The 12,425-nt window shown below is 45.4% G+C and overlaps 1 protein-coding gene across 7 annotated transcripts in view; it reads right to left on the reverse strand.

Annotated features, from left to right (window-relative positions):
• SH2D4B (SH2 domain containing 4B) overlaps nucleotides 1-12,425 on the reverse strand; it is an 86,093-nt gene that overhangs the window by 43,036 nt on the left and 30,632 nt on the right. For all 7 annotated transcript variants that reach the window (XM_081570753.1, XM_081570749.1, XM_081570750.1 and 4 more), the window contains one exon: nucleotides 1,090-1,237. In XM_081570753.1, coding sequence (XP_081426879.1) covers nucleotides 1,090-1,237 — 148 coding nt within the window. The remainder of the gene's footprint in view (nucleotides 1-1,089; nucleotides 1,238-12,425) is intronic.

Below are 12,425 nucleotides of genomic sequence, written 5' to 3' on the forward strand. Positions count from 1 at the left end.
GTCTAGCTCCTGCCTGACTGGCTAGTTCCCCCAATATACAGACCATGATCCCTCATCTCTGGATCTCCAGGGCTTAGCACACAACCAGAAAATTATTGGTAACTCAGTAAACGTAGAATTTTACTCTTTAGTATAAGAAATCTCCCCAACAGGCAAGTAAGTTCCTTGAGGATGGAGCTCTTACCCTCTAGGTCCTTAGCAGGACCATATACATTGTTAACACAGGTTAAAGGCTTCTGGGCTAAGCAGATGAACTGGAATGATGGCTGAGCAAATAGACAGGTGGGAGGAAAGTGGCTGAGAAAGCAGGCCAGCCTCCCAGTCCCCAGTAAGAGAGCTTAGGACCTTCCTGGTGTTCCAGGGTCTAAGACTTTGAGTTCCCAATGCAGGAGGCCCGAGTCAGGGAACTAGATCCCATAAGCCACAACGAAGAGTCTGCATGCTGAAAGGAAGATCCAGCAGACCTAATTAATCACTGCAGGTGGTGACGGCAGCCATGAAATTAAAAGACGCTTATTCCTTGGAAGAAAAGTTATGACCAACCTAGAAAGCACGTTAAAAAGCAGAGACATTACTTTGCCAACAAAGGTCCGTCTCGTCCGTCTACTGGTTTTTCCAGTAGTCGTGTATGGATGTGAGAGTTGGACTATAAAGAAAGCTGAGTGCCAAAGAACTGATGCTTTTGAACCGTGGTGTTGGAGAAGACTCTTGAGAGTCCCTTGGACTGCAAGGAGATTCAGCCAGTCCATCCTAAAGGAGATCAGTCCTGGGTGTTCATTGGAAGGACTGATGCTGAAGCCGTAACTCCAATACTTTGGCCACCTGATGCGAAGAGCTGACTCATTTGAAAAGACCCTGATGCTGGGAAAGATTGAAGGCGGAAGGAGAAGGGGATGACAGAGGATGAGATGGTTGGATGGCATCACCGACTCAATGGACATGAGTTTGGGTAAACTCTGGGAGTTGGTGATGGACAGGGAGGGCTGGCGTGCTGCAGTCCATGGAGTCGCAGAGTCGGACCTGACTGAGCGACTGAACTGAACTGAACTGAACTGAATTAATTTTTTTAAAAAAGCAAGTGCTACTCACACTGTTCTTCCCATTCACGTTCCTCCTTCTCGCTGGGGTGGCTTTGCAGCTGGGCCTGCTTCAGGGTCCAGTAGAGTTCCTTCGCCCTCTGCTCTTCCTGGAGGCGAATCTGCTCTTCTCCTCGCTTCCTCTCCTCTTCCTCTTTCCTCTAAAAAACATCATGGGGACAGAATGACATTAGGTGATAGTAACAGGTCACAGGCAGGGCAGGGCTGAGCTGTCACATGGAAAGGTGGCCAGAGGAGGCCACTCCAGACTCTGTCTCTACACACATGAAGTGGTTACAGTTATATCTAATCAGGCCATGGTAAAGATCAAATGACTTGAAATATGTGAACCAAATATGTGAAGCTTTCTGCAATAATAAAAGAACTCTGGGCCACCCTTGGTCACACTTCCATTCTGGGGGAAGAGAGAAGTGGGCATGAGGAGGGGAGCTTGGTCTTCTTGGAGGCAAGTTAAGGAGGATATGATTATTGTCAAAGCCTTTGACTGTGTGGATCACTATAAACTGTGGAAAATTCTGAAAGAGATGGGAATAGCAGTGCACCTGACCTGCCTCTTGAGAAACCTGTATGCAGGTCAGGAAGCAACAGTTAGAACTGGACATGGAACAACAGACTGGTTCCAAATAGGCAAAGGAGTATGTCAAGGCTGTATATTGTCACCCTGCTTATTTAACTTATATGCAGAGTACATCATGAGAAACGCTGGGCTGGAAGAAACACAAGCTGGAATCAAGATTGCCAGGAGAAATATCAATAATCTCAGATATGCAGATGACACCACCCTTATGGCAGAAAGCGAAGAAGAACTAAACAGCCTCTTGATGAAAGTGAAAGAGGAGAGTGAAAAAGTTGGCTTAAAGCTCAACGTTCAGAAAACTAAGATCATGGCATCTGGTCCCATCACTTCATGGGAAATAGATGGGGAAACAGTGGAAACAGTGTCAGACTTTATTTTAGGGGCCTCCAAAATCACTGCAGATGGTGATTGCAGCCATGAAATTAAAAGACATTTACTCCTTGGAAGGAAATTTATGACCAACCTAGATACCAGAACAACTGTGCTCACATGCCACAACTATTGAGACCAAGCTTTAAAGCCTGGGCTCTGCAACAAGAGAAGCCACCGCAATGAGAAGCCTGCACACCAGGACAAAGAATAGCCCCTACTCACTGCAACTAGAGAAAATCCATGCACAGTAATGAAGACCCAGTGCAATCATAAATAAATAAATTTTTTTTTAATAAATATAGTTCACTGTAAGGAGAAGGCAATGGCAACCCACTCCAGTACTCTTGCCTGGAAAATCCCATGGACAGAGGAGCCTGGTAGGCTGCAGTCCATGCGGTTGGGAAGAGTCGGACACGACTGAGCGACTTCACTTTCACGCTTTGGAGAAGGAAATAGCAACCCACTCCAGTGTTCTTGCCTGGAGAATCCCAGGGATGGGGGAGACTGGTGGGTTGCCATCTATGGGGTCACACAGAGTCGGACACGACTGAAGCGACTTAGCAGCAGCAGCAGTTCACTGTAAAGCCATCAGGGGCTCCCCTGGTGGCTCAGTGGTAAACAATCTGCCTGCCACTGCAGGAGATGCACACTGGATCCCTGAGTTGGGAAGATCCCCTGGAGTAGGAAATGGCAACTTCCTCCAGTATTCTTGCTTGGGAAAATCCTAAGGACAGAGTAGCCTGGTGGGCTACAGTCCAGAGGGTCACAAAGAGTCAGACACAATTTAGCAACTAAACAACAGCAACATATATATAGCTAGATCTATATACATATTTTGTATCATATGTATATTATTTTTATATCCATAGAGTCATGTCTGAAAATATCTATATGTTACCCTCGCATGTAACTGCTAGTCTAGCTAAGCATAGAATTTGATTAAAATCATTTTCCTGCAGAACTTGGAGGACTTCACTTCCTTATCTTCTAGCATCCAGTACTGCCACTCAGATTCTCATTCTTCTGCATAAGGCACTATTTTCCTCTTTATCTCTGAATTCTGAACCTTTTTAATACATGTGCCTTGGTGTGGAGTTTCTTTCATTGATTACTAGGCACTCAGGGTGCTTTTGATTGGAGTTTCAGGTCCTTCTAGTCTACTACATCTCTGCTTAGGATTTTTCTGATAATTTCTCTTCTCTCATTTTACTTTTTTCTTCCTAGAACTCCTATGTGTCAACTGCTGGACTTCTTGATTTGACCTTCTAAGTTGCTTATCCTTTCTCTCTTATTTCCTGCCTCTTGCCTTTTTGTTCTACTTCCTGGTTGATTTCGCTGACTTTATCCCCCAAACCTTCCACTGAACTTTTTATTTCAGCTAGTACATTTATAATTCCCAAGCCCTCTTTTATTCTTTGCTTGTTCCTTTTTGCTTTGTGGCATTCTGTACTTGTTTCATAAATGCCAAAACTCATCTCTGAGGGTTTTAGAGATTTTTCTCCCTCATGTTCTGATGTAGGTCTATTTCTTCTGTTGTTTTGTTTTGTTCTTTTCTTTAAAGTTTGTTTTATTTGGTACCTATCATTTGTGTCAGAGGTTTTCTTCTGATGTCTGATGTTCCCTGACTGCTCACAATTCAAAGAGGAAAGTAAGTGTGTTTCTGAGGGACTTTCCTGGTGGTCCAGTGGTTAAGAATCCTCCTTACAATCCAGGGGACACATGTTTGATTCCTGGTTGGGGAACTAAGATCCCTCATGCCTTGCAGCAACTAAGCCCACAGACCACAACTACTGAGCCTGCACACCACATGTCATAACTAAAGACCCAAGGCAGCCAAATGAAAAAAAAAGTATATCTGAAACAGAGACTCGGAGTGTGTAGTTGGGGTTTCCTTGGGTTTCACTCTAGGAAGACTGGATGAGGTATCAGCCACTTCACTGAGGTCCCTCAGGTGGAAACACCTGGAGGTTCTTTCTCTGAAATTATTTGACATCTTCTGGGTCCATCTGGATGGTGTCTGACCACCAACATCCCAGGAGTCTGCGCAGGAGGCAGGCTACAGGTAGGACAGCCCTTAGACTCAAGCAAGCAGGACCCCTAGCCTGAGCCCCATGATTCATGAGAAACCAATGCTTTGAGGTACCTTTTTTCAAATTGTCCCTGCAAGTTTCCCAGGACTGTCCAGAAATAGTACCCCAGGACAGGCAGGGGCAGCAGTAGGTCCAGGTAAGATCCCCCAAACCCAGACCAGGTCCCATTCAGCCCTTTAGGGTATTCTCTGACCCTCTCCTCCATGCAAAGGGTTAACCAAATGCCGTATGGAGCTCCAGGATTCATAACTATGAAGTCATTCCCAGGTCCAGTGGCCAGGCCATGGTTCCAGAAGGGTAGCCCAGCAAGCAGATGAATGTTCCTGGCCAACAGAATAGTTTTATCATAGGATCACCTGAGATTGGGCCACCAGAATAGAGTTAATAGGCTGAGTTTATGTAGTTCAAATTATCAACTTGCTATAGACAAAAACACCACCAAAAAAAAAAAATGTTACCAGTTCTGTACACCCTACAGGCAACCCTGACAGCAGGTTCCACGGTTCGGTTCAAACCTTTGCTTGTTCCCCCTGATTTCTACCTGCCCCCATCTGTTCTCTCCACTTGTCCTGATACGCCGAGCCCCAGTGTTGTCCTTTCAACTCCTGGTCAGAGGGAGGGATGACGTGGCCTGAAGAAACAGGTGCAAACAGGGACCTGAGGGTCCAGCCACTCCACGCAGAAGCGTGCCACCAGTCCCTCATTCCCAGCGCCATCCTTCACTGTACCCGCTTCCCCAAGTCTCGAGCCTGTGGGGTCTCTGGGCTGAGCTGGTTCAGGGCCACCAGCCCCCTTCCTGCAGGTGCCCCCCCATCCTCCCATCTCCCTCTGTCTTCCAGAAACCAAATGTCTTTGGCCATGACTTTCATCCGCTCTTCCCTCCTCTCATTTTCTGTTTTTGTGGCTTATAATTTTTTTCAGTCTGCTGAGAGTTTAATGGATCAAGAAGAAAAAGCAAAGAAGATGGGAACTGTGAGTTTTGAGCCCCTCGTTTTAAAAAAAAAAAAAAAAAACAAATAAGGATTTTGTCACTTCTGAAATGATACAGATTGAGAATTTTTCTCCAATTCAACAATCACGTTTTTAAATTCTAAAAAATAGACAAAATTCCAAATTCCTAATGACCCACTCTCTAGGAGTTAGGAATTAAGGGATAAAGATGTTAAGTGGCTTCTCTAGTCATTCACCAAATCCTTACTGAGAACCTAGGAGACTCTGCCTGCTCCAGGCACTGGGGACATAGCCGTGAAAAAGGCACTTAGCCCCACTCTCTCAGAGCTTGCCTTCCAATGACAGAAAAACACCCATCAGGGTAAAATAAAAAATATATCAGAATATCAGAAGTATTATATTATGTATTATACTATGTTATACATCATATTACATATGTGTGTGTGTTAGTCACTCAGTCGTGTCTGACTCTTTATGACCCCATGGACTGTAGCCCACCAGGCTCCTTTGTTCATGGGATTCTCCAGGCAAGAATACTGGAGTGGGTTGCCATTTCCTTCTCCAAAAAGGCTGATGAAAGTGTGTAAAATCAAGATGATAACTGTACTTAGCAGCACAGTCGCAATAAAGCATCACTGAGATCTGAGGAAGTATTACATATAATATTTATATAATACATTATACAATATATCATATTATATAATAAAGTATACAGAGAATTAAAACAGGGTAAGTGACAGAGTCTAGGCAGCTACTTTAGACAGCGTGACCAGAAATCCTCTCAGAAGGGGCTGATCTGAGACCTAAATAATAAGAAGGCTGATGAGTGAATCTCAGGGAGAAGAAACTTCTAGAGAGAGGGAACCACAGGCTCAGTGGCCCCAGCATTGGAAATGGGTTTGGCATGTTTGAGTAGGGAATTATCCACTACAGCTGGAAGGAAAACAAGTCAAAATTCTATCTTTAAAGAGTTTGAGATGCCATCTGACATCCAAGAGACCTGTTGTGGGTAGTGGGATGCATAAACCTGGAACGTAAGGGTCCCAGGGACTTAAGCTCAGGCTGCAGAGGTTGACTGAGAGGCCCTCTGCATGGGGGTAATGTTTCTCAGCCACCGACTTGATGTTATCAATGAGAGAAAGAAAGCAGATCAGAGAAAACAGCCAGAATGCCTTGGGGCACTGAGCCATTTATAAGTTGAGAGAAAGAGTTGGAGCCAGAAAATGAGACTGAGAAGGCAGACCAAGGGGTAAGATAAAAACCCAGAGAGGGCTATGTCTGTAGGAGAAGCTGAGAGGAAAAAGGGGGTGGTAAGCCGAGCTGCAGGCTACTGAGACACCACAAGAGATGACAGAGAAGTAACAACAGACTGCAGAACGTGGTCTCAGGACCACGTGATGTGAGATCTTGTCAACAGCAGCCCTGGTGGAGCGGATGGGCAGCCATCCAGGCAGCATGGGGGAGAGAGAGGAAGTGACCACAGACAACCCCTTTCAAGACATTTCCTTTTAAAAATGAGCAGAGACAGGAAGCAGCAGCCAGAGGGGGCTGTGGGGTTAAGCTAGAAAAGGGAAGGTGAGTCGGTTGGTTTTAAGATGTGAAATACTAGAGCAGAGAGTTAATGACGGATGCAAAACTGGAACCGAAGTCTGTCTGCCTCCAAAGCAGAAAAAATTGAATTTTACCCCAAAGTTGTATTTCACTTTCATCAGTCACTAGCATCTCAGCAGCATAAAAAGGAAGCGTCACACTGGCATGGCACGTCACAGTTTACAAAGTGGGTTTCCCATTCCTCCCCCAGGAATCCTTAATCGGATTGTGGTCACCACATTGCTCAATACACAGGGCACTAACCAAGACAGCTTCCACCAGGGACTATAGATCTATCATCCACCCACAGAAGTCTTCCAAACAGGAGTGATCTCAGGGAAATTACAGACAGTTGAGGCATGTCAGAGCCAGAGGGCTTTCAACCCCCCAGTCTTACTTCCTTGTGAAGATACTAGCTTTCCCAGCTGCCACAATAAAGCACCATAGACGGGGGCAGGTAGGCTTAAACAACAGATATTTATTATCTTGCAGTTCTGGAGGCCAGAAGTCCAAGACCAAAGTGTCAGCAGGGTTGATTTCTTTCTGAGCCCTCTCTCCTTGACTTATAAACAGCCATCTTCTCCCTGTGTCCTCACACATGGTCTTTCCTCTGTGTTCACGCATGTCTCTGTCCAAATTTCCTCCTTTTAAGGGTAACAATCATATTGATTTAGGTTGGACTGTACCCCACCAGGCTCCTCGGTCCATGGAATTCTCAAAGCAAGAAAACCAGAGAGGGTTGCCATTCCCTTCTCCAGATCTTCCCAACCCAGGGATCGAACCCAGGTCTCCTGCATTGCAGGCAGATTCTTTACCATCTGAGCCACCTGGGAAGCCATTGATTTAGGGCCTGCCCTAAAAACCTCATTTTAACTTAATTTCCTCTATAAAGACCTTTAGGTCCAAATACAGTTACATCCTGAGACCCTAGGGTTGGGACTTCAACATATGTATTTTAACTGAATACAATTTAGCCCATAACAAGGAGACTTAGTACCCCCAGAAAAGGGTTATGACTGGTGTACCATAGATAAATGGCATTTGACCAACCACCTCAAATTAAATACAGTGTTCCTACTCCAACCAGCTGTGGCAACAGGAAGCAGCATGGTAAATGGCAGTGCCCACTTCCCTCCCCACCCACTCCTACCCCAACTCCACAACTTCCATTCTACTCCCTGCTTCTACAAGTTCAACTTTGCTAGACTCCACATTTAAGTAAGATCATGCAGCATTTGGCCTTCTGTGTCTAGCTTATTTCACTTAGCATAATGTTCTCCAAGTTCATCTGTGTTGTCACAAATGTCAGGATTTCCTTCTGTTTTAAGACTGAATAATATTTCGCTGTATATACACATATACTACTTTTTAAAATCTATCTATAGATACTTTAGCTGTGTGGCAAAAAGGCACAAAGCTTCAGTTATATAGAATGAAAAAATTCTGGAGATCTAATGTACAGCAGGAGGAATATAAATGAATACTGTATTTAATGGATATGGGTTTGAGCAAACTAGTGCTCTCATCACAATAAAAAAGTAGGTGAGGGATGGATATGTTAATCAGCTTGATTGTGTCACCATTTCATAAAGTATATGTATATCAAAATGTCACATTGTACACCTTAAACTCATACAATTTTGATTTGTCAATCACACCTCAATAAAGATGGAGAAAAATTTACTACCAGTAAATAAATAAATAGACAGATAGATAGATGGATGGATGGCAGCTCCACAGTTCACTCAATCCTTTTCTCCTGAGAATGGGACAACACCAGAAACCTTGGACTTCCCTGGTGGTCCAGTGGCTAAGACTCTATGCTCCCAAGCAGGGGGACTGGGTTCCATCCTTGGTCAGAGAATTAGCTCTCACATGCCACCACTAACAGTTTCCATGCCATAACTAAAGATCAAATAAAGAAAGAAAGAAAGAAATACTTTTAAAAGAGAGCCAGAAGCCTGCATCAACCTCCACCTCAAAGGAACATGACTGGTCACTTACTGCGGCAAAGGTGAGAGCTTCACAGAGATGAACTGACAAAATAAGACATTTTCCACCACAAATAAAGAGTACTCCATCATCCTCACCCTGGTTTTGCAAAAATGCTCAACTTTTACAGCTGAAATTGCCTGAAAACTCTCACTGTTGCTACTTTCAGAATCCTTTGGCCCATCTGTGATCACTGAAGAAAAGGCCATCTTTCTTTGGTTTAGCAAAGAAAGGCCAATACAGCCAAAAGGCAGATAGGCAAACACTCGCCTTCCACCTTAAGAGTCGATTGCCTTTTTCTGGCAAGCCCAAAGCCCTCTGAGCTGTCCAGCTGATTCAGTCCCCCTTCTGCTGATAACCCATCAGTAACAGCACACTGCAGGAGCCCACAGACGCCCAGTCCATCTCACCCCAGTGGAAAATGTCATGAAGACACATGCTTTTTCTGGAAGGCACAGTCCTTTTTGTTTTTGGCCTGGCCCCAATGATACCATCGTGTCTTGTAGGACAACGTGCTCCCAAAGGACAGGGCCAGACCTGTGTTGTTCATTCTTCTACCACCAGTACCTCACACAAGGCCAGGTAGATAGTAGCTGCTCCATAAACACTGCCCAGAAGAGTGAGTGAATTGATGAATTGATGAATAGAGGGTTTGTGATGATCCCTGATGAGGAAAGGGTAAACCGCCCCATGCTGTGTCTTGCTGATGCCAGCCTTGTCCAAGAGAAATTCCGAGAAAGTCTACAAATGTTCGAGAGAAAATAAAGCAGCAATAATGTCTCTGGTTGCAGAGCGTGTCGTGAGGTGGCCAAAGTGAACTCCAGCCTTAAAGGAGAAAGATAAAAAGAGAATGGCTTTGAATAGAAAACAGAGGAAATCGAAAAGACAACTTAGCTGTACCGAGTCTGTTCCCCATCATGGAAATCAGGAGGAGGCAGCATGGGGCAGGAGACTTACAGGTTGGGAAGGGAGGTCACAGGCCCTGAGGGTGCGGGGCAGAGCAGGAGCCTTGCTGCCCATGTTCTGGGGTTGGAAGCAGAGAGAGAAGCATCCAAAAGCAGTCTGAGGAGTTTAAAAAAACAAAAACAAAAACAGGGAAACAAGAAAATTTTATCTGCCTCCACGACCTTTTTACTAAAAAAAAAATAATAATAACTTCTGTATGCATGTAAATTGCATATAGTGCCAGCAACTCAGCTGGTAAAGAATCCGCATGCAATGCAGGAGACCCTGGTTTGATTCCTGGGGTCAGGAAGTTCCCCTGGAGAAGGGATAGGCTACCCACTCCAGTATTCTTGGGCTTCCCTGGTGGCTCAGATGGTAAAGAATCCACCTGCAATGCAGGAGACCTGGGTTCAATCCTCGGGTTGCGAAGATCCCCTGGAGGAGGGCATGGCATCCCACTCCAGTATTCTTGCCTGGAGAATTCCATGGACAGAGGAGCCCGGTGGGCTACAGTCCATAGCGTTGCAAAGAGTCAGACACAACTGAGTGACAAAGCACAGTGTCAGCCACAAAAGAATGTTGGTTTGTTTTTTTTAAAAAAAAAACAAAAAAAAAAACAGGTTTCTAGCTATCTCTAGCTCCTATTTTGAATCTCCCTCTTTAACCCTACAGAAGGTTCTGGGATTATCCCCCCTATTTTCTGAATTTCCTATGATCAGGAAAATTCACAGAATTTGCTGGCATCCTCAACACAGCCTCCCCAGGCAAACTCCCTCCACCACCAGGTTTCTCATTCAGGTTCTCTCCTCTCCTCCATTCCCCACTCTTCTCTGTCCTGGGTGGAAAAACAAAACCAACAAACACCAACCTCAGCACGACCGTTCCAAGCACATTCTCTCTCCTCCAAGCCTGAACCTCCTTCCCAGCTCCCCATGCAAGGGGGTGGTGCCATCTAGCCATCCCTCCACCTAGGGCTCAGATGCCTTGCTCTCTGCTTTCCTTCAAGTGTTAAGTCACTTCAGCCATGTCCAACTCTGCAATTCCAGACTGTAGGCACCTCTGTCCTGCCGCCAGGCTCCTCTGTCCATGGGATTTCCCAGACAAGAAAACTGGAGTGAATTGTCATGCCCTCCTCCAGAGGATCTTCCTGACCCCGGGATCAAACCAAGTCTCTTCAGTTCAGTCGCTCAGTTGTGTCTGACTCTTTGCAACGCCATGGACTGCAGCACGCCAGGGCTCCCTGTCCATCACCAACTCTGGGAGTCTACTCAAACACACGTCCATTGAGTCAGTAATGACTCTCAGGTCTCCTGCATTGGCAGGCGGGTTCTTTACCAGTAGCGCCACCTACCAACAATTAACTGATTGTTGATTTCACCACCAGCATTTCTTTGCCCATCCCCTTTATCTCGACATAGTGTCAGACTCTGTTCAGACCTTCATCATTTCCCACTTTGACCACTGCAAAGATCTCCTAATTGGCTCTCCCTCACTTTATTTATTTATATTTAAATATTCATCACTTGAATCACACCATCACCACCAGTTTTCCTCATGAAACTTGATCCAAACGTGGCCCTCTGAATACATGCAGGTCTGCTTTGCCCACAGAAAATAGTCCACCTCCTTAGCATAGCATTCAAGGGCCTCACAGCCAGTCTTTCCAGGTTTTTGTCTGTATCCACCCATCATGTGCTTTTTTCTCTTCCCCAGCAGATCATTTCTCACCCCACTTATCTCCTTTCCATTTCCTGTCTTTGTGCAGGGTTCCTGGAAGGACCTCTGCCCTCTAAAGTGCCTCCGGTCATGGTTGGGGCTGAGTGGCTGCTCACAGAATTGTCTCTTCCCTGGCACCTTGTAAGCTTTTTGAGAACAGGGAGTATATTACTACCACCACTACCCTCCTCCAAACAACCTGCACTTCTGGTCTCAGGGGAAAAAAGTATTAAATTAGATAAATGTAATCGGTGCATTGCTGCATGCAAGACTCATATTATGTTAGCATCTTGATGTAGGAAGACACAATAAAAATTATCTAAACCAATCTCTAACCCAATGCGTAAATCCCTTAGGCAAAGCTGTCGCAGTTAGCTATTGCTAAGTATTATAACAACAAGCTATCAGCAAAATTTAGTGGCTTAAAACACAAACGTTTTACGTGCTTGAGATTCTGTAGATACTAGTTCGGGCTGGGCTTGGCTGGGTGGCCTTTCAGCTCCACATTATGTCAGTCATGGTCGATTACTTGGCTGAGGTCATTGACTGGAAGAACCACAAAGGCTTCACTAGCGAATGTGGTGCCTAGGTGCTCCTTCACAGAGCCTCTCTTTAGCTAGCTGGGGTGTCCTTGCAGCTAGCCTGGGAGCCTAAGGCAGGAGGGCTTCTTGTGAGGCAGCTTCCAAAACTGAGCCTTGCCAGAGGGCGCAATGTGCTCTTATCCATACTCAGAATTTACACACAGTCATTTCTACTGCATCCTACAGACCAAGGCTAGCCACAAGGTCACAGAGGCTCAGTGGCGGGGAATCAGACCCCTCTTCTCAAAGGGAGGAGAGGCCAAGAATTTGCTGCCAGGCATATTTAATCCACCACTGAAACCTTCTCAGATACTATTTCAGCCTACCCATAACCACTTCCTGTGATGGAGAGCCTGTCACAATACAAGGGTAGTTCATTTACAGACAGCTCTGCCAGAAAATGGGGCCTCCCAGGTGGCTCAGTGGTAATGAGTCTGCCTGCCAAGGCAGTAAATGCAGTAGACACAGGTTCTATCCCTGGGTGGGGAAGATTCCCTAGAGAAGGAAATGGCAA

This window comes from Giraffa tippelskirchi, chromosome 2 (assembly GCF_054371585.1).
Source record: "Giraffa tippelskirchi isolate mGirTip1 chromosome 2, T2T-mGirTip1v1.2.pri, whole genome shotgun sequence".
Classification (NCBI taxonomy): domain Eukaryota; kingdom Metazoa; phylum Chordata; class Mammalia; order Artiodactyla; family Giraffidae; genus Giraffa; species Giraffa tippelskirchi.